A 27,307-nucleotide genomic window follows, 5' to 3' on the forward strand; every position below is an offset into this window, starting at 1 on the left:
AGATTAATTGCAGTGGATCGGATCGATGTAAGATAACAGGGTAACAGAAATTAACGCATATATTTTAAACAGCCCTTGATTATTGGAAAAAAATTTCAAGTCTACAAATACAGTTACAATTTTAAGCGCCGTTTATACTTTAACTTCACTTTTGAAAGGTTCTGAGAGTAATTTTATAAGCCGCATTTTTTTGTCAATGTATTTAATTTGAAATCGCATTGTTCCCACTGCGGTTATAGACAATGACCTTCCGCTACGATGTAACTTAAAATGATTTATTGACACACTTTATTGCTTTAATAAGATAAATAAATAACGTTATGACCGTTCTAATTGTCCTTTTATTTTTTACGAAACACTTCGAGAAGCAGCATCTCTGGCATTACCTCGCACAAAATCCACGCCACTATTCGAAACCCACAGGAATAGGGTATACGTCTAGGACGCAAAACACAAGGTGGGGATAGATATGTCGGCGTCTTCGGCATATGCATCCCAGGTGACATGGTTTTCCGTAGTCCCGTGCGTGACACTGAAAATATAAAGACAGGTTACTGTGAAGTAAAGAGTTAAATTACTATTCTACATTTACTGTAATAAGCTCTCTGTAGTGAATTATCAACATTGCCTGCGTCAACAGTATTCTCAGTTCTCATGCCATGGTGAATTTTTCTCGAAGTGCAGGAACGAGGTATCGTCAAGTATCCCTGCGTGCACGCACAACGTGTCGTGTTCTTCGCTTTTGCGATAGGCTGCAATTGCGGCTAACCTGCGAGCTACTAACCTGCATCAAACGATGTGCACGAAATACTCCGTGGTGAGTTGGTAAGTGGTATGTTTCCTGCGTCCGAACGCAGTATTTTCTGGGGACACATTATCCGAGCAAAGTGCAAGCGGTGCCGTCTCCGGGTCCTAGTTCTACGCAGTATCTAGCTTCTTCCGTTGAAAGGTGTGCCTAAAATGTTCTTCCAAGTGCATTAGCACGCATAATGTTCCTCCTCGCGAGGTGCGGCATAATAGCATTAATAATGCTATGAACTACTGTGAGCAAATGGGAGGAAGAACACCGCGCATACCCTCCTGGGACACTCAAGGATTGGCATAGGTCCGAGCCCTGGAGGATATCCTGCCCTATGCAATACAAGAGAAAAAAAAAGTTACAGCGTTTTAACGTAGTTATACCGAGTAGAAGTGCGAAAGCATGTGTTTAGCTGATTGGCTAATGATTGTACTTTGCTAGGTCGTCGGCACGTCGGGCGACGATATTAGTTCTGTAGTAGTTTTAGTTGACGAATACAAGCGCGTGCAATGTAATGCACAGCGTGAGAGTGTGCTGTGGTTCAACACCAGGCGTGATCGGCTACGGCGATAGCATAGCGCTCTCGTGCGGTGACCAGCGAAGGTCATCTGTTCGCGCCGTCGCGAGTTCGAAACTCAGTCGCGGCAATATTTATTTCTTTATCTATTTGGCACAAACCCACATACATCGCAAGATGTTCTTCGGGGTTTACCCATTGGAAGTTCTCGCACTGAAATTTGTCTACGAGAGTTATTGCAATACAGCGAAAATTGTCTTCCTTGCCAATGGCTTGCATATTCGATCGCTATTTGCGTTCCATATAGCTAAAGGAGGTGGCACATTAGCACAAAAGTAGGATTAGTTTAACGTATGTTCGAGCTATGGATTAAAGGGGAGCTGAAATGGTTTCCAGGTTATTCAAGAATTCTAATCTGCGGAGCTTTTAGGTAAAGCGTGCAAAGTATTTTTACACTAGCATTTACAATGGTAACGTAATCGTCGATTAAAACCGCGACGATGTTCAGTCTTCTCCTCACTGCGTTAGGGAAGTGCGAGGAAACCCTGTGACGTCATTACTGAGGGAACTTCAGATGTCCGCTGCCTTCGCGTGCATGCTGCTGTGCGTCGTCCGATACCGCGAAACAATGCTTTGTGAGGTTCACCTTTAATGGCGTTGGTTTTATTGAAACAACTGAAACAACTGCTTATTCACTGGAAAAGTAGTGCTGTCGTATGTGACGTCATTAATGAGGCCTCTGCTCGTCGCTGCAGAGAAGCCTAAACGCCAACGTCGCTTTATTCTGTGATGAATCGCCATTTCAAATGCTATGGCAAAACGATTTCGCAGGCTTTACCTGCATGTTTCACACATTCGGCGCTTTTTAACTCATCAAATTCTAATGCCTCTTCAGTTCACCTTTAATAACGGCTAAAAATTTAGATTCCGGAACGAATGGTTATAATTTTAATATTGTCCCCCATTCCGCGTAAGTCGGCCAGAAGGTGAGGGAACAAACAAACGCAAGATGGTGGAAACGAATTAGGAAGAGTTCATTAAACTTCCTATGTTCATGACTGGATTAAGCTAAGAGCAAAAATGTTGAAGACATTTTCTTCACAAAAGTTTTAAAAGGCGTTACTCTCCAGCTTATATGATACTGTTTCTTAGTATAAGTTTCTTAGACAAAATTTTGGTCAAATTTCTTTTTCCTTATAATGTTTGCAGGTCTATTCATTATGTCGTTGTTCCACGTTATCGTCTTGCCACAATCGTTTAAAATTTATCTACCTAATTTGCACGCTGACGAGTACTGTATTTTCTTTAAATCAAATAGCTGGGCATTTTTTTCTGGATTTTGTATTTGATGTTTTAGTGATTTTCTCCTTAATCATTGTTTCTCTATGTAACCACTACTGGGGCCTCTAGGTTATTCCTAAATTATAAATATAGTACGTAAGTGCAGGCTGAAGGTCGCGGCGTTGTGGTAGAGTGAACGTAGTGTAGTGTAGTGTGCCAGTTCTCCCTTCAAAGGGTGAGGTACTTTCTCTAAATCAGCACAAACGATCATGAGAAAATCCGCAAATTCTGGCTCCTGATTTCTTCCCCTTCTCGCACGCTTCATCACAGTAGCTGCGGTGATAAGATTTACCCCGTTAATTTAGCTGTGCTGCGACATCGCTGTCTATACGGCTTCATCGTGATACTTACGCGACTTTGACTCTACTTTGGTTCGTGACGTGTTCTGACGATAAACGCGAGCACCAATGCAACCGAAATAATAAAAAGGGGACGAGGCTTTCTACAAGCATGGAATGGGATCTGTTGGCATGTGTCGGCGTTTCCTAGCCAACTGGATAACCTTGTCACACTCTGAAGAAATAATACATATTTCGTCTACTCAATTCTAAAGGTTTTTGTCCTTCGCAGTGCGGGAGAAAAATAAATTATATGGTTGGTTTGTTGTGTTTTATGGCGCAAAAGGAACCAAAGCCATCGTTGGCTGAAAAAAATAGAGCATATTATATACAACGACCGATGCGTTAAACTCGTTCAAATGGCAAAGAAATCGCCTCAGCCCATACGCACAACAACGAACCCATTGCGAAAAATTTGTCACGACGGAACACACTTTGGGGATTTTCCATTTCTGCGCTCACGTTATGCACTTTCGAAACGCTCATTGTTTCTTGCAATAATGCAGCGCAGTGAGCGATGTCGTATCACAAACAAATTAGTGAGCCAACGATGCCAGCAAGAACGGCTACTGCGAGGAAACAAGCGAGCAACAGGAGAAAATTGGATGCCGAAGTATCTAGCAGCCCATGTTGCCGAGATTCTTTGCGTTAGCTCCGGGAACCCGCCTCACTCATAAGAGTCGTAGTGAGAGAGGAGGTTGCGGGAGGTATCACGGTGATTAGTGACGCGTGACCAGAACCAGTATGTATGACGTGTTCCATTAGAGTAAGCCGCGCATACCTAACAACGGAGCTAGCCCAGGCGCTTGGGTTCAGTATAGGTGGTGACTGCATTAGTTTTGCGGCGGTTGAGCTGCCGGGGAGCGGGAAATAGGTAGCAACAAGCGTGACATAAATTTATGCGCATCTCTCCTGTGCTTGCGAAGTGCTGCCTGCTCGTCCGCATGTCTTAGTTCTCCGGCGTTGCTAGGGTCTTGTCACGAGGCGGGCTATGAACTAACACGCTTTCCTCCATGGGCTGGTGACCGGCGACCCATTGCGAAGGACGTGCACTTGGGGAGCTGGTGCAGCCAGGTTTTCTTTTTACAATGAAATACCAAACCGAGGGGTGGCTTTATCAGTTGTCTGTATTTGTTCTAATGCGGCCCCAATAATTACTAAGAAAATAATAGCCGGAGCCGTGGACGCCAGATATCGATTCTGGAGACTTTAGTGCCTGTTGAAGCCGGAAGGTAAACAGAAGTCACCAGCTTGAATGTTCGAGCTGTGAACATAGTGAGTAACTATATCCATGCACATCGTGCGTGTACGCCCGCGTTTAAACTGGGGCTAAATGCTTACCAAAACCTACTCGACGTGCATCGCGCACATTCAAAATGCGTGCAGTAGTTCGATGTGCGGAGTATTTAGTGCCAAAGCACTACCTCACGAGGTCTAGCCGGCTCACCAAGTGTGTGTGTGAAGCTTGATCTTGAATTTAAGGCAAGAAGCTGGGCTAGTTGGTGTTTAAATTGAGAGGACATAGTAGCAGAGCTAAAAAAACAGGGTCGACAGGATAAAAGGACAGATTGCCACCTATTAAATGCGTGGTATTTTCGAGAAGTCAGTTGAAGCTAGCGCCTGTGTTGTCTTAGTATAACGATAGTCCATGCAGAAATAAAATCAATCATGCCGCGACTGGGTTTCGAACCCGCGGCGGTGCGAACAGATCAGCTTCGCTGGCCTGTGCAGGAGAGCACTATGCTACCGCCGTAGCCGATCACGGTTCGTGTTAAACTGCAGCACACTCTCGCTCCGTGCTTTGCACATCGTCGCCTTCATCGACTTCCATCTGCGGTGCGAACAGATCAGATAAGCTTAACCTCGATCAGCCCTTAGCGAAAAAAGGGTGTGCTAAAAAATGTATTTCGAACACATTTATTAATTTCGTATTTATTTTGCATTTTTTTGTCCCTATGCTAAATTGCCATACGAATGGTTTCTAAGTATGCTAGGAGTATTATTTTGAACATTCTTACAAATGCATCAAAAATGTGTTTTCTTTCCGCTTAGAATATTTATTATACATTAAAAATATAGTGAAAGTACACCTTATATACATTAAAAATATAGTATAAATACAATTTAAATAAATTTAGAATATACAATTAATACATTACATATGCTAAAAGTATACGTTAAATACATTATAAGTTTACTAAAGATATACATTAAATATGCACTGAAATATACAATTAAGGTGTGCCAGTCAAATTCACCGCATAATACTGATCAATGTTGTCAACAGCCGAAGTAATGACTGAACAGGTTTATAAGCATCAGGAGACGGACAATCCCAGAGAAATCGCATTTTCATCAAGAAGTCTATGCTAATGGAAGATCACGTGACGGGAACTAAACGGGAAAGGTGCGCTCACGCTGGAAATGCCGACAAAAATGCGTCAGCAAACAGGAGCTACTCCAAGCCTAATTTTTGGCTTGGCTTATATATACCCCCCCCCTGAGAGGAGACACATTATCTTGCCCGGTGAGGCGCTTTTTGCGCAAAGACTGTGGGCCCCCAAATTGTCGCACAAGCGTCGGAATGGTCGCGTTCGAATCTGCGGTCTATCTAGAACCGAATTGTTAGTCGTAACTTGCGTCAGGCATCGATCAGGAGTCTAACTGTCAACCAACAAATATATGGGCGTGTATGGAAGCCGGTCGACCTCGCCAGCCGAGTTCCTTTTCGCTGGCATGTTCGGGCCCGGAGGCGCGCATGGCGCCATTGCCGGTATAATGCTATCACGCTGTCCACACGTAATTTAAATAAGTGGTGATTGCCTTTCTTCTAGAAGTTAACATAAAGGAATGTACGAAAAGAGAGAGTTTTCACTGTTCCCGGAAACGTAATATCTAGCACTAGGTAGTTACACGGCAGCTTGAAGTGTGCTGCACATATTCTGACGCGGACTACCATTTGTTAGAGTTGAATTATACTACGCACGAATTAATTTCGTATTTACGAAAGTACACTTTAAATGCATCGCCAACATGTCATTTCCTGAAACGCGATTTCGAGCGCTAACTGTTCAACGGCAGCTTGAAGTGTGCTGCAAATACGTTTACGCGGACAGCTCATTCTTTTGAATTGAATTGTACTTTGGACAAATTTATGTCGTATTTGCGAAAGCACACTTTCAATACATTGCCAACATGCAAAGGACATTTCTGAAACGTGATTTCGAGCACTAGATTGTTCTACGGCAGCTAAAAGTGTGCTTCAAATATGTTTTAAAGGACTGCCCGTTTGTTAAAACTGAAGTATACTTGAAACGAATTAATTTCATATTTACGAAAGTACACATTTAATATATTGACAAGATTCTCAAACCCCATACATATTTTTTCACCTGTTTGAAACGTGCTCGAAACATGCTTTAAGTGACGTACACTTCGAATGCATTAATTCTATATTTACGAAAGTACACCTTTAATATACTGACAAGGTGCTAAAACCGCAGCCATATTTTTTCACGTGTTTGAAAGGTGCTCGAAACATGGTTTAAGTGACGTATACTTCGAATGCATTAATTTCGTATTTACAAAAGTACACCTTTAATATACTGACAGGATGCTCAAACCGCAGCCATATTTTTTCACGTGTTTGAAAGGTGATCGAAACATGCTTTAAGTGGCCTATACTTCGAATGCATTAATTTCGTATTTACAAAAGTACACTTTTAATATACTGACAAGATGCTAAAACCGCGTTCATAATTTTTCACGTATTTTAAACGCGCTCGAAGCATGCTTTAAGTGACGTATTTTTGGAAAATTTAAGAATATATTTCGAGTACCAAGCATAAAATTTCAGGAACCTATTTCCAGCATATATTTAGTGCCTTCATGAATATAAAATATGTTTAAAATACATTATAAATATCCCGAAGTATATTTCAAGCGTATTAGTTTTCGCTAAGGGAGAGCTTAACCTGAGTCTAAGATCGCCACCAAACGTGCCGACGACCCAGCAAAGCAAAACCATGAGCCAGCCAGGCTAAACACATGCTTTTGCGCGTCTACTCGGTTTTGCTGCCTTAAAACGCTACAGCTTTTTCTTTTCGTGTGAAAACTTTTATTTTTCGTATAGAACATGTCCTTAGCGTTAAGATCAGAACAAATTGCACTTACTCACTGAGAACAATCAATATAGCCAATGTATTTAGCTACGTTAAAACTCCATGACATCTGTCTTTTCGTGTGAAAACTGTTAATTTTTTATATGTAGAACATGTCCTTAGCGTTAAGATTAGAAAGAGTTGTGCTTACTCATTGAGAACAATCAATACAGTCAACGTACTTAGCTACGTTAAAACGCCATGACATCTGTGTTTTCGTGTGAAAACTGTTAATTTTTTATATGTAGAACATGTCCTTAGCGTTAAGATTAGAAAGAGTTGTGCTTACTCATTGAGAACAATCAATACAGACAACGTATTTAGCTACGTTAAAACTCCATGGCATCTGTCTTTTCGTGTGAAAACTTAATTTTTTATATGTAGAACAAGTCTTTAGCGTTAAGATTAGAAAGAGTTGCACTTACTCATTGAGAACAATCAATACAGCCAACGTATTTAGCTACGTTAAAACACCATGACATCTCTCTTTTCGTGTGAAAACTGTTAATTTTTTTTATATAGAACATGTCCTTAGCGTAAAGATTAGAAAAGGTTGTACTTACTCTGAGAGAACAAACAGCACAGCCAAGAGCATCAAATGAATACCTTGTAGATTCATTGAGAGAATAAACAACGCGTTTCCTAGCGAACTAAAGATTTCACACAACAATGAGCTCATTCAGCTGCTGTATTTAAAGATGCATTTTTTAAATAGAAATTTATACATTCGCTAAGGTTACAAAAAGTCTCTTTTCATCTTATCTAGCAGTTTATTTTTCAATGAAGGCCTTTCGCAAAATTCTTGCACTCGTGCTCAATAATTCCGCTTAGAGAGAGATGTGAGACCTCAGCACAGCTTGTGTAAAATAAACGAGATTGATCTACATAAAGAAGAGTGACCATTTCAATGAATTGTAATGTACGAAAAAAAAACATCGCTTGTTCTGTTTCTCTAAAATACTAAAAGAGAATCGCGCGAAACATAGGCAACGACAACTGTAATCGATTTGATCATAACACAGCATTATTCGAAACGCAGCATACAGCGCTCATCTCGGTCCCCTTTGTTATCCATTTGCTATGTTCGTACATATTCCATACTGGGCTCCAAACAGATCAGGAAAGTTTTAATTGACTGAGAACAGATACGCCACAGTGCAGCTGCATTTCATACATCCACACCCAGCCACTCACAAAATATTACTTTTGAAGCAACTCTGTTGTGCCATTGACAAGTTTCGAAAGCAATCCAAAACTCTTCCGAAATTTTAATCATATACAAGATCTGGTTGCTGTGTCGATGTCATTAACAAAAAAAAATCAGCTATAATGACAGTGACGTGCTTAACACCTTCCCTAAATTTAGAGTACTTGTGAGCTGGTGATTTATGTAATCTTTTATATTCCCTGTGCTGCGGTGACAGTTTGAAACCAAAAGAGTTGATGCCATTTAATGCTCTCAAGCGGTATCCAAGACGATATTGCCTTAACGCGGTTGCTGGTCAGTCTTCACTGCTTTTCAAAGTTAAATAGGAAGACGTCTCGCAACCGATGGTTTTGCACCTACGGGAACGGCCTGTTGTTTTAGTCAAGAGCACAAAATAATTCCTTAGTAAATCTTGCGGACAAAAACCGAAACCCTTATTTTTCTCAATCACTTTTTCTAGCTTTTAAAATAAGCGCCCATCTTTTATATACACAGTTGCGACTCAAGCTTAGTTTAGATTTCGTGCGACTGTGACGATTTGAACTTCGCTTCTTTCTTCACCACACGCATTAAAAATCAAGAGGAGTCCCGCATCCAGCGCGACCTTTAAAAGGGCCAATGAAGAGATGGGTTACTAGCGCCGCGATTTGAATTCTAAGTTGTCGAGATCTTTGTTTTCAACCGACATCGCCTAGTGAAGGCATTTCATTTCTGCAGCGGCTGTGCTTGAAGTAGCTACTTTATCCTCGTCCTTAATATGTAATGAGGCATGCGGTCTTATCTGTTTCGAGTTCATAAAAGGATTCCGCTCATTAAGTGGAGCCGCTTTTCGACCTTTTCCTCTGTCGTGCTGGAATAAGCCAGATCAGAGGGAAGCACTTATCTCCTTTTTATTCCAAGTAAATTTTCTGATCATTTGCAACTCAATTGTAAGTCAATAAATGATGCGACACAGCAGGGGGTGCCGCGTCGCAGAGGAGGCCTGCGACAACGCGAGAAAAGCATGGCCATGTGCATGAGGTGACACGCGGAAGGCACAGCTGCCGATGGGATCGTCATACAAATCAACTCGTGAGCGTTCCTTCTCAGCGTGATCTTCATATGTCGGACTGTTTCGAGCGTGGAAGTTAGTCAACAACTGCCGCTTTTGTATCTTGCATCGGTGCGAAATAAAAATATCGATGGAAAATCGACGATCCAGCACCGCACATTGGGCATGCGTTTGTTAATTTCACGCTCTCGATTCCAAATATCAGAATACGCCCGTTAGCCGCTTCTTTTCACTCATGAGGCAAGATCGAGGGCACGATCATGTAGTTAGGTCTTGCGCACTTGAACAGTTCTTAGACTGCATCAAGAGAAATACGGTTACTGAAGGTTATTTACAGCCTCGTACTGGAGCCCATTCTGTAATCTGGGATTGGTGGTAGATTCCTGGGGGCTAGCTCGCTTTTGAAAATTTTTAAAACATTTCAGCTGTAATGCTGACCTATGTTTCTACATTATGCAAAAGAACGGCACGCACAATGACAGGACATTTGAGCAATTTCTCTGAAGTCAAATCATTTCAACCTCATTTCGTAGCAGTTTTCCAACTTCCTACACTCGTGCAGCCTTTTCTTGGACCGCAAATTTATTTCACAAAAAAACTGTGCCTCAGCATATACCTCAATCACAAAATAAATGACTTGCAGAACAAGGCTAGCAAGCTGAGATGTCTTAAGCAAAGCAATATTTAATTTAAGCCTATACTTGCCATCGGAGATCAAGTTCTTTTCTAATTAAAGATTAAATACCCGAAACATTAACTGCAGCTCAATGGGGAGCGTTTTTAAATTTCAAAGTGCTTGGTCCCTGCGATGAATCGTGTTGTTTTATTTCGTGTCTAGACATCCTTCAAACTTTTCAGTGAATGTACATGGTTGCTCCTCTTGTACATTTCCTGGCTCGCGCTAAATAATTTATTTGAACATTTGATTACGTCTGGGTTTGACTTCGAAAAACATTTTTCCAATGTAGGTGCCGTCGACACATAGCACGATGTCCTTGATTCTGCCGGGAATAAGGAAACGTTCCTTAATATAAGCATGGTCGGCCGCAGTCTTGAGAAAAGCGAGCCATAACTTCTGCACAACTCGTCGGAGGCGTCCCTTATACAGCGACTCACGGTGTTCTGGTGACGTCCGATCTGCCGGTAAACTGTAAACTCTCGGTCTTGTAGAATCGGGGGGCACGCAGAACGTGCTTTTCGATTGTGAGCGATTGCGGCCCTCCACGCAGTCTCCGCAGGCGTATAGGTCGTCGCCTAGCTCACCCTGTTTTCGGTCCCTGGCTGCCCGGATAGCTCTGGCGAACAAGCGACATTGAAAAGGCATACTGTTTCCATATTTCACGGGTACTTTGAACGTGCAAGAGTGCTGCAAATGTCATGTGTGATTTTCTCATATGTGCAGCCGCCTATCCACTCACAAAAAATGCTGGCTGTGTTTCTAGGGGTAATCTGTCCATATTGCTTAGTTAGCAGTGCACTGCGATGTGAATCCACTGCATGACCGCAGTGAAGCTACACAGGACACTTAATGCTAAGAATCATACAACAGGGCGCCAGTTACCTCCGTTCCCGAAGGGCAATTCTATAGCGTGCCGTGTGCCACGAAATTGCTGCCTAGCGAAGATTTTCCACGCTGTGCAGCTGTTGCCTGGACAGTTTTATTGCTTACTGGGCTGGGCCAACTCTAATTCCACACCGATCTGTGTATTACTGGCCGGTTGAACCACTGGAGTTTTAAAAAAAGCACGCGGGAAGCCACCGCAAGTCTCAAAATGAAGCATTTACACAGTGTTTCACTTAAGCCTTTCATCCTCATCAGCATCATCATCATCAGCCTGACTACACCCACTGTAGGGCAAAGGCCTCTCCCATGTCTCTCCAATTAACCCTGTCCTTTGCCAGCTGCGCCCACCCTATGCCTGCAAACTTCCTAATCTCATCCGCCCACCTAACCTTCTGCCGTCCCCTGCTACGCTTGGCTTCTCTTGGAACCCACATCCGTTACCCTTAAGGACAAGCGGTTATCTTGCCTTCGCATTACATGCCCTGCCCAAGCCCATTTCTTCCCCTTGATTTCGACTAGGATGTCATTAACCAGCGTTTGTTCCCTCACGCACTCTGCCCGCTTCTGGTCTCTTAACGTTAAACCTAACATTTTCCTATCCATGGCTCGCTGCGCTGTCCTTAACTTAAGCTGAACCCTTTTCGTTAGCCTCCGAGTTTCTGTCCCGTAGGTGAGTACCGGTAATATACAGCTGTTTTACACTTCCACCAGAACAGGATTTGGCCACACTAGTGCAGTATACCTGGCCATAACCTTCCATGAACAAACCAATTAACCTAAGCCTTTACACAAATTTTAAAAATAGGCTTTTTGAGTTAGAAGACCGCTTTTTTGGGCATAGCATTGTCAGCGGTGCAGTACATGAGACTACAGTTTAGATGTGCTAACTAGCAGGTTGGTTAACTAATATTTGATAGTTTACTTTTTACTATTAATGTTAGGCTCCTTCCCAAGCAGCACAAGTAATTGGCCCAACATTGGAACTGTATTGGCAAAGCTGGCCCTACAAAGGACCAGGATGGGACCATCCTGTTGCAATATTTGGTCGATGACCTGTGCTGCTTGGGTTGACTATTGTGAGGCGCGCAGCCTACCGTAAGTAATGCCCATATCAATTTTTTAGAATTTCTAAAACGCTGTTACCTTTGGCGCTGTGGCTCGACAAAATTTGGCTTGTTTGACTACGGTTACGTGCACTGAAAAGGTTTCTTTGCCTGCATGCTTTTCGAAAGAGAATGTGTTTTGGCACAATGTAGCCAAATTTTTTTGAACCGCAGCGCCGCGGATAATGCTGTTTCTGAAATTCTAAAAACAGATATGGCTATTACTAACGACTGGTTACAAACCAATACTTTCAACCAGTTGCCTGGCTGTGATAGATAAAAAGTTAGTTACCAGGAATTAGTTATATATATATATATATATATATATATATATATATATATATATATATATATATATATATATATATATATATATATATATATATATATATATATATATATATATATATGAACGAGATTTATTTCTCGGGGAATCAATGGGCGAAGGTGTGAAGGATGCAGTAATGATTAAGGTAATGGAAAAAAGGTTAGCTGATTTTATGAAGTCCAGTAGTGAGCGATGATATGGTCCCTGCGACCAGGCAATATATGTGAAAGACCCGCTACCCTCAGGCGCCGGATCCTTGTAGGCTTGAGAGCTGGGCAGTCCCACAGTAAGTGATGAATGTCGGCTTCAATGCAGTTAGCCAGTTCAATGTAGTTACTTAAGAGAGTGAACCGGCTTTCGGGTGTACATTGACACTGGTAATACTGTAGAGGTTTTTAGCCTTCCCTGCTTTTTTTGCCTGCACGCGCACTGGAGAGGTTTTTTTTGCCTGCAATTTTCTCGAGAGCGCATGTATTTTGCCGCGATGTAGTCTGGGCGAGCTTTTGCTAGCCCAGACTGCGCACTGACGACATCGGGATAGGGGACGCGCGGTGGTAAGGCGTCACCCTATTGGTAGCGAGCTACTGCGAGCAGCCGTTTTTTTTTAAATTATTTCTAAGTTACAGACTCTCTGCAGAGCGTTCAAATTTTACCTGAATACCAACAAACACCACCTTTACATATCTCTTGCACTATAAAATGTCCATCTAAATCATTTCAGAGTTCCTTTAAGTTGCGCGTTCTCCAGAAGCACGGGGATTGATGTAAATCGGGAGAGGTCAGTTTCGGCGTGCACTGAGCCATGAATAATTTATTTGGATTGAATTGGATTTTTCCCAATTTCCTGAGCGTAGCTGCAGCATTGACGTGCAGTATGCGGTATGCTAAGCGGTATATGAGGCCAAGCGCAAAATGAGCAGATTTCAGAATGGCTGTAACCAAAGCGTGCTGGTTCCAAAACGCATGAAAAAATAGAGGCAATGATCCAAACCGTTTCTACGCAGAGAATCGGAGGTCCGTCCTTTGTAAAGTTAAAAGATGGGCATTTTGTATGCTGGCTTTGTTCTCACTAGGAATGAAAGATGGTTGGTATGGCAAAACGGCAAGACCTAGATTACAGAGGCACGATGTGAAGGTATTCAGTGCCGGTTCGACTTCACAGTAAGATTGTTTGCAAGCGTAGCGAAGGAAGCGTCACGACAAAGAACGGTGTTTATGAGCCATATAAGCGTAATATGATTCAGAGTGAGTAAATTCGCCTGGGGGAGGGGGGGATTTATACTGCAAGTGTTGAAAAGCAAGCGCTCGCCAAGAATACAGAGCAGAAACAACGGTAAACACTTCCACATAGACATAATGAACATATTTCGGCGAGACAGGAAATTTTTGTTGCAGAAGCCACTACTCTGGTTGTCTAAGAGGTGCGAGAGCATTCCGCATGATACTTTCGAGGCCCGTCAGCTTGAATAAAAGAACGCAATTACTTGGTTCTGAGTCTTTTTTTTCATTCATTCATCCGGGTAAACTTGCCGTTAATTTACCCATCCGTTACTTCAAGAGAGCCTGGGAATCTTCTCTTTGTCTTAACCTTCCCTTGCACGTTGACAAAAGTACGAAGGTACTAATATCATCTGTCAAGAATGCTTCTTATCGTACCTCCTGGTGTCAGTCTTGTACATGCATGGTATCCGACGTAAACCAATCAATCACACAAGCTGCATGCCTTTCCGAGCTCATATAGCGTTAAGTGCGCCGCAAAGTAGGCTTCGGCCACGCCAGCAGCCGGTTGCTCTTGCACACGTCACCAAACTTCACGCATGTTTTCGATCCTCGCCTGGTGTTTGTATGCTGTTTCGTGGGCTTGCCGTCGTTGGGCGGCCTCAAAGCGCATGTCCTGTTCGCTGCGTACAGGCGGCGGTCGTTGTTGTTGCTGTTGCTGTTGTCCTCTGTTGGAGTGTCCTCTGTTGAAGTGGCGGCGGTCAGCGATTGCATGTCGACGTTTTCTTTTGCTGAGCTCGTCTTTTGTGGGTGGTGGTAGTTGTTGGTGTTGTTGTTGACCGCAATAAACGTGGCACATATCCACGCGGGGGGATTGGCCAAGGTATGTTGGTGAATTCCAAGGAAAATCGTAGTATATGTGCGGAAAATAAAGGCATTAGGCGGAGAAGTCGAATAGAGAAATGACTGAAACTTCCAAAAATGATAATAAGTGATTAAAAATTCAAATAAATAAAACAATTTTGAAGTACCAGGAATAGAAAAAATACATGTTTCCAGACAGGCGGAAGAATTTCGAGTACAGTTAAATTTGTGCGACCCCATCTCATCTTTCTCTTCCTTTGACTGCGACGAAATGTTTCGCTTCTAACCCCTCGTCTTCGTCGAGCACGCGCAGGCGTTCGCACTGGCCGCACGGGTGACGCGCGCGCACATTAGACACAGATACATTGCGAAACCTGGTTGAGGGGCTGAAGTATGGTCCGCATTAAAAAAAAAGAACACTCTAAACAGCGTCAACATGACGTGAGTAAGCACCTGTCTTTTTTTCACGTCATATTGATGCTATTCCAAACTAGCTACGCTTCAAAAGCTTCCAAAGCGCTCGTAAAGCCCCGCCGCGGTGGCTCAGTGGTTAGGGCGCTCGACTACGCGTCTCTCATGGGCTCACTTTACATACAAGCTAAGCTGACTCGTGTGATCAAAGCGATCAATCGGGCGTGGGGTAATTTGTTCCAGATATACTTACGTGTCGTGCGCCATTTTTTTTCCTTCGTAAACAACGACCAATGAATCTTTTTTTCTCTCTGCAAACTAGACACTTGCAGTGGGGCCGGGAGATAAATGTTTTTACGTTTATTTTTCTTAGTTCTTGGCGCGTGGTTGTTTTGCCGCATGCGGTAGGAGGAAAAACAACGATCATAGCAATGAGGAATGTAAATGGCGCTCACAATTGCTTTTAATGACACAAAATAACTGTTTACTTGTTTCTAACTGCTTAATGGTCACATCTACTTCTAGCTGCGGAGTAGGTGTCCTGTTGCTTACTATGCTACGAGAACTAGATTCTTAGGAACTGCCGAAGGTCTTGTCAAAGGGTTCGTTGGTTGCGCGGACGTTGTGTGATTGTAGCTGCACTCTCCCCGAAATCTCTGCCTTGCCGTTGCGATTTCCGTACCGTGCCAGTTTACGTAATATCTCAAGCCCTGGCGAACGCTCCACAAATGAGCTTGTTTTTCACGACCGTTGCTTACATCCCTGTTGTGTCACCCCACTCATCTGCTTAGATAAACCATGTCACTGAAGTAAACAGGCACACATTCAGCGCATGGAAACTTTTTGGAGGAAATACTCTTTTTGTTTTTGTTTGTTTTGCTCTTTTTTGTGTGTGTGTGGCCTAGCTTACACACCGCTTTGTCACTAGGCTTGAATGAGATGTGCTTAAAAGCAGACAAGGTAAGGGAAAAGAAGGGATTGTTATGACATACATGACGAAACCGAACAGTCATCGATACCAAGGAGCATAGGGGATGTTTGTTTTTTTAATCTGTGGTGTTCATCAATGACAGGTTAATAGGGCAATTATCTTAGACATAATTGAATAGATTGATTAGAAAGACGAAGGCCGCCGCAATCGCTCAGTGATTATGGCACTCGGCTACTTACCCGAAGGACGCGGGTTCGATACCGGCCGTGGTGGTCACATTCCGATGGAGGCGAAATTCTAGAGGCCCGTGTGCTGTGCGATGTCGATGCGCGTTAAAGAACCCCAGGCTTTCAAAGTTTCCAGAGCCCATCACTACGGCGTCTATCATAGCCTGAGTCACTTTGGAACGCTAAACCCCCATAAACCATAAACCAAACCAGAAAGCAGAAGAGAAAACAACCATATGCCACTGGTGGATCCAAGCCCACGACCTCCGAATTTCGTGGCCGGTGCTCCACCAACTGTGCTACGGCGACGGCTGTCCAATCTTTTGCTTTATTGGGTATTTTATGTGCAGTGTAACCGAACCTTGAGAGTGTTCACTATCGTCGCCCTGGTCCATAGCGGTGGACGTTGTACTTCCTGTATTACCGCGAGGGCCACTTAGGAACGGGGTCGAATGGTGACGGCGGGAGCTGTGCGTGAGCCCTCTTATGCTACCTAAGGCATCAAGACTGCCGGAATCAGTGGCTATCACTGCGAGTGCGAGCGGAGGTGAGAATCATGAAGCGGCCACGCAATGCTTCGGCTGTTTTTTTTTGTGAACGGAGCTATTAAGAAGGTACACCAAACAAACATAGATTATGTTTGAAACAAAAATAGACTTCTGATTGTAGAGAACCAGAAACCGATGTACACCGTACCAAACACACCGCACTACGCAAGAGTTTGTAGCAAAAGTGTCACTGCATTAGTCGCATAGCAGACAGGCGGGACACACATGCAAGGTTTGCGACGGAATATGTGCGGATATTTCTAGCAAGCCAGTAAAGGGAATGCTCATATAGAACCTTGTACAGGTATTCGCTAGTATGCACGACGTCGACGTTGAACAAGCGAAATAGGGTAACTCTATTTGCTACCTCAATTCTCCCCCCCCCCCCCCCCTTACTTCGCCATTCTCCGGATTCGGCCTGTACAAACAGCAGTTCGCCATTCATACTATCAAGAATCAACGGTGTTCAGCCGCCGCCTCCGTGCAAGCCACAGTGCACTTAACAGAAGGCTGGTTTATGAGGTCTATGGCGCGAAAACATTATTTTTATTTTTCGGGCAATTATGCCCATATTAAGTGTATTTGTAAAATTTACAGCGTCACCTTCGTCTTATTAGTAATAGTACTATAGTAGTGTTACCATGTAGCAGAAAACTCCAAGAGGTCCCCACTCCGCGATCACATGATCGCTTGCTTAGTGATGAGAGGTTTGCTTTAACATGCGGTCATCAACTAAGGGGCATGTGTGACAGGTAGAACTAACGGGGACCCTGTTATGTAGTCCGAAATGTGAGCCCGTTCAGATGAGTGGGGCTTTTAGAGTTATGGCTACCGCTTTCTTGGCATAAAAGACCGTGATAAGTCTGATTTTTTCTCCAGTTTTCTTTCTTAATTAAAGCAGTTAGCATAGACCCAACCAGGATATATCGAGCTCGATGGAGATCGCGAAATAGTTCGATTTACCCTTAATTCGAGGTATAAAAATTTGCGCTGGATAAGCTCATCTGTAGCCTGAAAGAAAAGACACATCTCAGTTATGCTAGTGACGCACTTCTTGCAGCGATGTGCCGCCCGATGGAGTACTGGTAGCGCAAAGCTCACTAGACGTTGCCAGGTCTAACCTGCTTCGCATCAAAGCCGCTGCGGACGGTGCTTTGGAACTGGCCACTGCCTATCATAAGATGTCTAATTCGGTTGCCAGTACGTTATAAACAGAATAACCGCTCGTCAAAATGAAGTTTCTGCAACGCCTTCGGCAGCGAAGCGCGCCACGCTATGGCGTGCTTCACACTACGTTAGGAGAAGCGCCGCTTGCAGAAGCGCGACGCACAGTTCGATATATCGAACGACCGCTGGAATTGCAGTTCGATGTAGAGCTTGACTTTCCTATACTTTTACACAGAATTCTCAAGGGGATAATCTGTGTGTTCGGTATAACCAATAATTTGAAATCTCCGGGTTCGATAAAAAGAGCTCGACAGCTCATAAACCGATTTGCCATGAAGTCGTGTCGGTTAGCGAGATCCAGACTATCAGCAAGAAGCCGAAGAGAAGTCAGTGAGGTACGTCTTTGATAGAAAAGTGGAAAAATGTCATGTTGCGGCCCTGTATTACCAGATCGTTAGCCTACACTCTAAACACAAATACACTTATATTGGATTAAAAAGGGAGTAAACTGTGCTCCAGCGCACACCCTTTCATAAAGGGGTGTGCGCTAGATGACAATTTTACTCCCTTTTTGCTCCTTTCGTTTAGAGTGTACACTTGTTTAGCAGGTTTTCGCAGTTCCACTCAACAGCACTGGTCGGCACCTTCTTTTAATCACTTTTTTTCTTCTCGTGCACGGTTCTTCATATTCGGTGGAGTGTGACCCAAGGACCTCTGCCGGGAGCCGAAACCATGCCATACGCTTCGATTTCCATGGAACCCTGAAACAAGTCAATTCGAGCGCCTTGACTAAAGTAAATAAAAACGTCGCTCCAGGCGTGAGAACAGGGTAATAAAACAAAGCACGTGATTTTGCTTATGTCGGAATTTTAGTTTCCTACACCTGGTTCGCTCTGATCGCTTTCTTTGCAGAAACATTTCGAAAGCCCCCAGGTTCTGGTTACTTTATTCTCCATTTTGGCAAGGTAAGCAACTTGAAGGCACTCGCACGCTTATGAGGACCCACGTGACGCCTACATAAAATTACGGATAATGACAAAATGCCTGTAAAAGATTTTGAAATATAGAAATATCCCTCGTTGATCGTTGATCAAGACATCTGAACCAGAAAAAGGACACTTTGGGTTGGGCGACCCAGGATTATACTATGTTTTCACCAAAACATATTTTGCGACGTTATTGAAGTAAGGACTCACAGAGGCAAAATATATTCCTGGTATAAATGGACAGATCCAGCAACCGATAAGGCAACTAAACTTGAACCAGTGTTTATTTCTGCTGCATGCAAGTGCCATCGCTATTTGCCCTTTTTCTGGCAGTAAACCGATTTGCCGTATCGGCCAATCCTGCGTCGTTTCTTGCTATTGTTTCTTTTTTTACACGGGCCTCTAGAATTTCGATGGAGGTGAAATCCTAGAGGCCCGTGTACTGTGCGATGTCAGTGCACGTCAAAGAACCCCAGGTGATTGAAATTTCCGGAGCCCTTTACTACGGCGTCCCTCATAGCCTGAGTTGCTTTGGGACGTTAAACCCCCATAGACCATAGAGTTTTTTTCTCCCATACAATGCGACGCCTGTAGGCATGTACTACATATAACTTACAGAACACCTTTGTATGAATACGTATATTCGCAGAGCGGTACCGGAAACATAGAAATTGCTGAAGCCAGTTGAGCTTCTTGCCATGCGGGCATTTTAATTTTGACATGCATCATGTATGCGACAAAACTTATATCTTTATAAAAAAGTGCATGAAGGATGAAACCGGATTGAATGCGAAAATAGCAGTACCAAAGTGCATTTTCATTTTTTCACGAGCTGCATTTCGTGCGAACACGTAATCAAGAGGTCGTCCAAGGAAGCGGAAAAAATGGAGAAATGCATACTTATTGCGCTTATTTCATCGTTCAAGTAGAAAATTAAAGCCCGCACAAATAGCGGAGGTTTGTGCTGGTTAATACTACTGTCTCATAGACGCCACGTTGTCATACGCAGCGAAACCAAGTGGAGAGAAAAATCAAGCCGAGCTCTTCTATCACTCAAATCTCTGATTCGCCTGTATGAGAGTAAAAAAAAAAGTCAGTTCTGCTCTATCGCACACCCTCTTTAGGGCAGGGTATTCTGCTTAGAGCCTGGGTATATTTCAATCACTAAAAATATGGAATACACAAGGTTTGCAACGTAAATAAGTTCTCTCTTCAAAACATGCGAAGTTCTAGCAGTTACGATGCTTTTGACCAACGTTTCAACCTCCTCTATTTGCTAACCTCAAAGTCTCTGGTGCTCCGTTTCAAAGCTTCCGACCATTGCTAATTGCATCAAGTTAGTGTGATTTGCAATGGGAATATGTCTTCATTGCCGAGCGCATGCATTAACTATCTTTAGTGGTCGAAACCTTTCCTGCGACTTGGGCAGCATACCAATCCCCTAAGAGGGAGTGTGCTTTTGGACACCTTACTCCTTTTTTGCTTCAATAAAGACTCGTTTGTGGCTATGGTGTAGCCGTTGTAATTTTCAGTGTTCCCGATTTACCCTCCACGGAAACCAATATGTTAGGTCGCAGACTTCTCCTTTAATTTTTCCTGAATAGCTATTACAGAACTTTTTAAATGCTTCAGGGCAGCAGGCATCAAGAGTCTATTATGCACATTTTCCTTTTTTTTTTCTCTGCAACTAGCTGCCTTTATCCCCTCCCCATGTGCAGAGCAGTCTGCCGGACTTACGGCTGGTTGATATATTCTTACTTTTTTCTCTCTCTTTGCCACGGTGGTCCATGCTATATAAAGCGATAGGCTGCAATGGAGCTTACATCTCGCTGAAGGAGTCCCCCTTTACTTTTATACAGGCGTTTGAGCCAAACACCGACATTAGGTGACCGCACTCACCATTTGAGACTTTCCGAGCTCTAGGCGGTACTTCTGCAATAATCTGGCGATCGTGTACTTCAGGTTCAACAGGCCCAGCCTCATTCCGACGCAGTTTCGAGGTCCTATCCCGAACGGTGCGTGGGCAGTCTTCTTGAGTGAAGCTTCGTTTTCCGGTGCGAACCTGTTGTCGTGGAATCGATTATCACCTTTGCTGTCACTTACACGAAAAACATAGGAATAAATTATATTTTGCCTGTTCCTGTTGTAGTCTATTGGACCCCTGTAGTGCAGTACTTTTCATTTATTATGAATGCAGCAACAACGCAGCAGTCATATAAATGTCGCTAAAAATGCGTTTTTTGCTATTTCGTTGCTTGCTACATTACAAGAGGAATAACTTTTATGTACTAAGGACGAATCTGAGCGGACAACTTTCGTGCAGATGGGAAAGAGAAGTTAAGAAATAGAATAACGATTTGACATCTTGAAATGCTGCCTTTAAAATTGTTATGACAATGATTGCACGGCAGTGCATCTTCAATTATTTTCATAAAGTCTAAAACATAGCTGTACATTTAGTTTCTGCATAAGTTACGCTACTGAAGTGTTTCTAGAGGTAAAAATAAAAGTGCTTTGGCAGTTTGAAATAAGCTGGAATACACAAAAAGAACGTCGGCACACCGCACTCGGTGCTTGTTGTAACACAAAATACACATTAGATAAGTAGTAATTTCCCTGCCCGGCGCACCTTTCGGGAATGAAGTCTTCGGGGTCGGGCCAGTAACGTGGATCCCTTTGAAGGTGATACTGCGACACCATAAAGTTGGTTCCGGCTTTGAATTTGATGCCGTTGTATTCGAAGTCTTCCTTGGCTTGTCTTGTTACAAATCTGCATTAATCGAAGCGTTATGGCATTACCATGCGTAATCATAACAAGCATGTACCGTTGCAAAATGCAGACATGGCAGACCTGTGCGCACATGTGGAAGGACCTACTTTGAGATCTTCGCGCCAAAAAGGTCAAGTATCATTCTTGCAACCATTCCCCACCTGTGAATCTAAGCTAGACAGTTATGAACGAACGACACGACTCTACTTAGCACGGAAAAGCAACGATGCCGTTAAATTTCTTTGAAACAGATTCTCACACTCGCCCGCAGAGAAGAGCGCAGTGGTTGTGCGCCACAACGCTCCTTTCACTCACGAAGCTTGTCAAAAAAGACAAAACGCGCTCATGCTGCAGAACATATAAGAATCCGTCTGTAGACTTATTGTGTGATTTTCTTCCTTTTGAGACCGAATGCTTTGGATATCTGATTGCTCTTTTCAATTCTTCGTATATCATATTTAAAAATCAGACTATAAAGATCTGAAAAAATTTATGCTGACGTCAGTCTAAGAAAAAAAAGTGAAACTAGTTCTGTTATGGAAAAACTCCTGCCTTCAATATGTTGATAATCCCGCAACCGGCGAAAACTTTAGTATTCTTTTTTTGGCGTTCCTGCAATTTTCAAAGTTTTTGAATAAACTGCAGGTATTTTACTTTAAAATTATATCCGACCCCTAGCGCAAATTCGACATTGTCTTCCTTGTATATCTGTACGACCTCCACATTCATGACTAAAATAAGATTGCATAGTCCCAACGTTGCAGCTCTCACTTCTATTATTATGAGACACGTGTACACTGCGGCATATGTTCTTTCGGGCTATACAATAAAGCTAAGAGGTGTTACGTTTATCCCAGTGTATGTGTTTGGCACGCCTGTTTTCGGTAGCTGTCAAATATAACCCGTTAGTTTTACGCTCGCCAAATACGCCACATTAGAAATAAGAAGACGGACTTGATAGGTGGTAAGGATTCATACTCAAGGTAAACCAGCGCGAAAACCACGGACGTCGCTGCGTTTGTGCTCTCCTTTAGAATAAACTGCACATCTCCAACCAAAAAACTTTGGAATTTTAACCCAACGTTTCGAAGCCGACTCGGCTCCTTCATCGGGGGTGACCGAGGGCAGTAGCTACCGTCTTTAAGTATGGAGAGGAGGAGGGGGTCAAAGGAACGAAAGCTGTGATGCGAAAGGCGTGGGGGAGGAGGAGGAAGGGGCGTAAGGCTGTTAGTCACGTTGTCGCACTGTGGGGAGGCGGTCAATGGCGACTTTTTTTTCGTTGAGTTGAAGAGTGAAGTCCCTGGGCATATACTGGGGGCAGGTTTCCTTTTGCGCGGTTCATGTTGTTCGGGGTGGTTTGGATGTGCTAGGATTCCAGAAGAGGTATTTTGTGGTAATTTGTATCGGTTCCGAGGATGCGGGTTTCTTCGAAGTTGATTCTATGGTCTGAGTCCTCGGAAGATTTCGCTCGCTTGCGAAGTTGCGGACGTCGTTTTCATGTTGCCGAATTCTTTGTTTGAGATCTTTGGTTTCGCCGATGTAGCTTGCGTCGCAGTCGGCGCAAGGGATTTTGTGGACAATGCAAAAACAAAATGCTTGTTATTGCCATTCCACACGCTCTCAAATATGATACGTGCATGAACCATACAGCTATCATTCGACCTCGATTAGTATGCGTTCCCATGTTTTCCTGCAAACAAAACCTGACCACGCTTCGATAATTTCATGAGATTGTAAGCAAGCAAATTTCTAAAACCGCTGCTTCCTAACGTTTTTAAAGTAGTTCCCAGTAGCAAAAGCGCCACATTCCTTTCGTTCATTACAGACATTCTGCCCAAGCTGGCAAGAGCCTGCGTTGGGTGGCTTAGCTCGGGAAGGCGCTCAGCAAAATCAACATAGTGAGTAGACACTTAAGTGCCTTTAAGTGCATTTGTGCTCATTACGACTATCTTCTGTTTATATTTTTCTCCGATGTATCGCTGAAACTGAAAAGTCGCCTTGTGCAAAGTGGTGGCAGGGACAGCTACAAGCAGATGGCATGCGTTGCGGTGCGTCGAGTGGAATGGCCACGCCCCTTTCTGCAATAACTATCTCGTCATCTGATTGGGGACGGCCAGAGTAACCTTGCCGCGCACCCGATCTAGGTATATGTGGTTGACCATCACAGTGATTCACTGATGTGGTGTTGTCAACCATGCACAATAAACAAACTGAATTATCTGCTACAAACTATCTTTCCTTAACTCTGTGCTCGGATGTTCCGGCGAAGAGCCAATATTTATCGCATATCTCATAGTGCGTCAGAATAGGATAACGAGCATGAGACAAAAACATCTAATTTTGATATTACTCTTACGTACATCAATCCTGGAGGATACAGTCGCAGCGTCTCGTCCACAACTTGACCGAGGTATTTCAATTTCCGCATGACAGTTTCATAATCAAGGGAACCCTAGAAAAAAAAAAGAGAACAGCGTCACGTAGCAGTTTGTATTTACGGAGTAGTCGTGGTGGAGCAGCGTTTCATTACATGCTGTTTCTTTAAAATGCCCATTGCTGCCCTGAAACACTCTTCGGCAAGATATGTTGTGTTCAACACTGTGACAGCTACAGGTATTGTCATAATTGATAGCGTCGTTTTTAACAGCGAATTTGGGATGTAGACAAATTCACTGGTTCCGCTGTTAGGTTATTAACGTCTGTTTGACGTTTGGATGTTAAAATATTGCAGGCGTCGAACGTCTATAAGGCTTAGGACTTCTTCCTACACAGCTTTCCACAGAAAAAACACACTTAGTTTTCATTAAAATTAGTTTTTTAATAAAACTATGTAACGAAGATCCCTGGTTGCTTAAACATAGAACCCACTCACCGAATCCGAAATCGCTTCTAAAACTTCATCACGAACCCTTTCTTGAACATCCGGATACTTAGCAAGAACGAAGGTGATGTAGCTCAGTGACGTAGAAGTCGTCTCAAAGCTGCAATAAAGGCATCACACAAGAAAGTTGATTGAACTCGTTTAACCAACCGAGAATAAATAAGTCACAATAAAGGAAGAAAATTAATAAATGATGTGAAGGGAATCAAGCTGCAAAGAATGCTTCCATTACATTTACCGTCGTGTTACTAACATAGCAGAAATTGAGGACTCGTCAAGTGACTGCCGAGCTTTGATTGACATTCAAGAACTAGCGACATCTGTAGGCCGTTAGTAGCGGATATTGCGTAACTCAATTCGGGATATTTTAAACTTGTCATTTTGAGAAAGCTAGAGAGATCCGAAATATTCTGCCCGAACATAATGATTATCATGCCGACTCTTCCTCTTGGCTGCGAAATCTCACCTATAAAATGCTTGCTGAGCTCATCTTTCCGGCGGTCATAAAAAAATCAATGGAATCTACCGACAATTCGAAATTATCGCGCTGATTTTGACTGCTTAGCACCATGCGGCATATGGTGGTAGCCACGCAACAGTAAGGGTTCATCCAGATTTCCTTGATTGACAGGATATGAGCGGACGAAAATTCGCTGTGTTCCAAATGCTCAACGTCCGCTCATCGCTTGTTACGGTCTGTAAAGTGAAATTTGGCTTCGTCTATTGTCTTTTAAACTTTCACGGCTATTGATTGAGGTCAAAATGCAAAAAAGGTTAATAGCTGTGCTGCTGGCTGAAATATTTTCAACTATAGGTACTGCTCTTTATCCACGCAGCAGCTTTAAAAAGCACCCAACCGTACGACCAGTGTCATATGCCAAGCGCGGTTTATTTTAGTGCACTGCTGGCAAGCAAGCCCTCTTGAGCTACCTGGTGCCCCATGAGGGTCAGCTCTGCCACCTTGGTTGTGTCATTCAGTGGCACACACAACATACAGTGGGCGTGGTTTCCTTAACCGCCAGTGCACTGCTGTTTTTCTTCTTGTATTCTTTACTACTGATGCGGGCGAGGTTCTTCTTTAACCTCAACTTACTATCTGTGTTCTTTACTTCATTTATTCGATACAGTATTTATTGTACCGAAGTGACAGAGGAGAAAAGGACTCCTATGTAAGTTATGCTACGGCTGTTGGAAAACATGGACGATTGTGTGTCATTGTGAATGGCCTTCTTTATAAACTTAATGACCCTCGTCGCTGCTGATGATAAAGAGCGGTGAGGGTGATGATAGTCTCTAAAGTAAATGGCGTCATCATTACCACCGTAGTATGCCGTAACAAAACATCTGAACACGCGTTCACCTGTTTACAAAAATTAACGTTATCAGGGAGAGCACAGGAGAGCTCGTTTGTGGGAACGCACTTGGCGATCTTGCATAATGAAGGCGAGTCTTGGCTGGGCGCTACCTTGAGGAGAAATTAAAAGGTTGCGGTAAAACTACTACACTTCTTCATCCCGAAGAAAAACGATAAATTCTGGAGGTTTTTTTATAGTTGTCATTATCTCAGGGTCGCATTGAGCTCTCACAAGGTGACAATCAGGTGAAGATATATCTGCCCGTATTGATCTATTAAAAGCACCAGTTCCGCATTTCAGTAACAGAAAAAACTATAATGCCCCGACGGCAAAATTTGTCAGAGATTTCTAAGCTGCAACGGAGAAAGATCTTTTTTTTTGCTTTCTTCAAGCATTTCTTCCACAAACTTTTATAGAACTGCGGAAGTTTCTTTTCCTGGTTTCTCACATTGGAAAGAATGGCGAATGTGCACAACTTTTTTGTGCTCTTTGGCCCTTACCCGCCGATGAACACCACAGCGGCGCTAGTGCTTATTTCAGCGGATGTCAGTTCCCTTGACTTGATAACACCTGTGCAAGAAAACAGACAGCCAGCACACCCCTTATCAGGCTGGGAATAGCTGATGCAGCGAACATACAGCACATCTGCGATGGTGGTGTTTGGTGCAATTTTCGCTGAAGCGAAACACCATTACGTGACGAATGATATTTGTTGGTTTATTATTTTTCTTTACTGCCACATCGCACACCTTACAATTTTGTGGCATTTTCATACGGCAGCGTTAAGGCTCCCGGTCTGGGGAAAATCCTTCGTCGTCGGCGGTGACGTCATCGTTGGCGGCGGCGGGCGCAGTGAGCGACAAGGCAGGTGACCCACCTGCCATTTAGATCATATGACATTGTAACGTAATCACAATCTGCCCGCCGGAATGTGAGCAAATTACACATCGCGGCGGGTGGCAGTTAAAGAAGTGATTGGTCGCGAAAGGTCGCTCGGGAAGAGCAACCGGAACCTCTCAAGCCACAGTGGCGGCTGTGTTCGAAACAGCCACCTCCCAGGGCAGCAACGCATCCCTTAACACTGCGCCACTGTGCCATGAGTGGTATTAGGACTCCCCGAGATCTACGAATCTAATGCAGAGAATGAGCAATTCTGCATATATGAGCATGAAGGCAGAACCTAGGCGACAAAGTGGGGATACTGCTATTTCATTTTACTCATAAGGTTCCGTTAAGCGTTATGTGATGGCGAAAGAAATAGCAGTATCTATGTTTGCAAAGTGATACGCAAAGAGCCCTCCAGTCCGCTTAATGTACCTATTAACATTATAGTGCTATACCCTTAAGGCTGAGCTTAAGTGTCCCCTGAAGTTTTTTTTTATTATTATTACTGCACACCAAGGGTTTCCGCCATTGGTGCTAGATTGTTTTAAGACAGAAACTAGGATAGACTTACAATTTTTGTGGTGGTATTTCTGAGTGCTGTCACTGTTTACTGTGTGTGTTTTTATTTATTTATGCGCATTAGAGAAGGGAGAAAG

At 43.3% G+C, this 27,307-nt stretch overlaps 1 protein-coding gene and 1 long non-coding RNA gene across 2 annotated transcripts in view; both read right to left on the bottom strand.

Annotated features, from left to right (window-relative positions):
• Positions 1–318: 318 nt before the first annotated feature.
• LOC144130477 (uncharacterized) lies at positions 319–7,991 on the bottom strand. The gene is made up of 3 exons (XR_013314106.1): positions 7,719–7,991; positions 1,077–1,131; positions 319–532 (listed from the first exon to the last, which is right to left on the bottom strand). It is a non-coding gene; the product is annotated as an uncharacterized LOC144130477 (long non-coding RNA).
• Positions 7,992–18,196: 10,205 nt separating this feature from the next.
• Positions 18,197–27,307, bottom strand: part of LOC144128773 (cytochrome P450 3A14-like) — a 35,329-nt gene continuing 26,218 nt past the window's right edge. The window contains exons 9-14 of the mRNA XM_077662448.1: positions 26,267–26,336; positions 24,403–24,511; positions 23,891–23,982; positions 21,390–21,530; positions 20,660–20,822; positions 18,197–18,535 (exon numbers count right to left, since the gene is read on the bottom strand). Of these exons, the coding sequence (XP_077518574.1) occupies positions 18,458–18,535; positions 20,660–20,822; positions 21,390–21,530; positions 23,891–23,982; positions 24,403–24,511; positions 26,267–26,336 (653 nt within the window). The 3' untranslated portion in view covers positions 18,197–18,457. The remainder of the gene's footprint in view (positions 18,536–20,659; positions 20,823–21,389; positions 21,531–23,890; positions 23,983–24,402; positions 24,512–26,266; positions 26,337–27,307) is intronic.

Source organism: Amblyomma americanum, chromosome 4 (genome assembly GCF_052857255.1).
Source record: "Amblyomma americanum isolate KBUSLIRL-KWMA chromosome 4, ASM5285725v1, whole genome shotgun sequence".
NCBI lineage: Eukaryota > Metazoa > Arthropoda > Arachnida > Ixodida > Ixodidae > Amblyomma > Amblyomma americanum.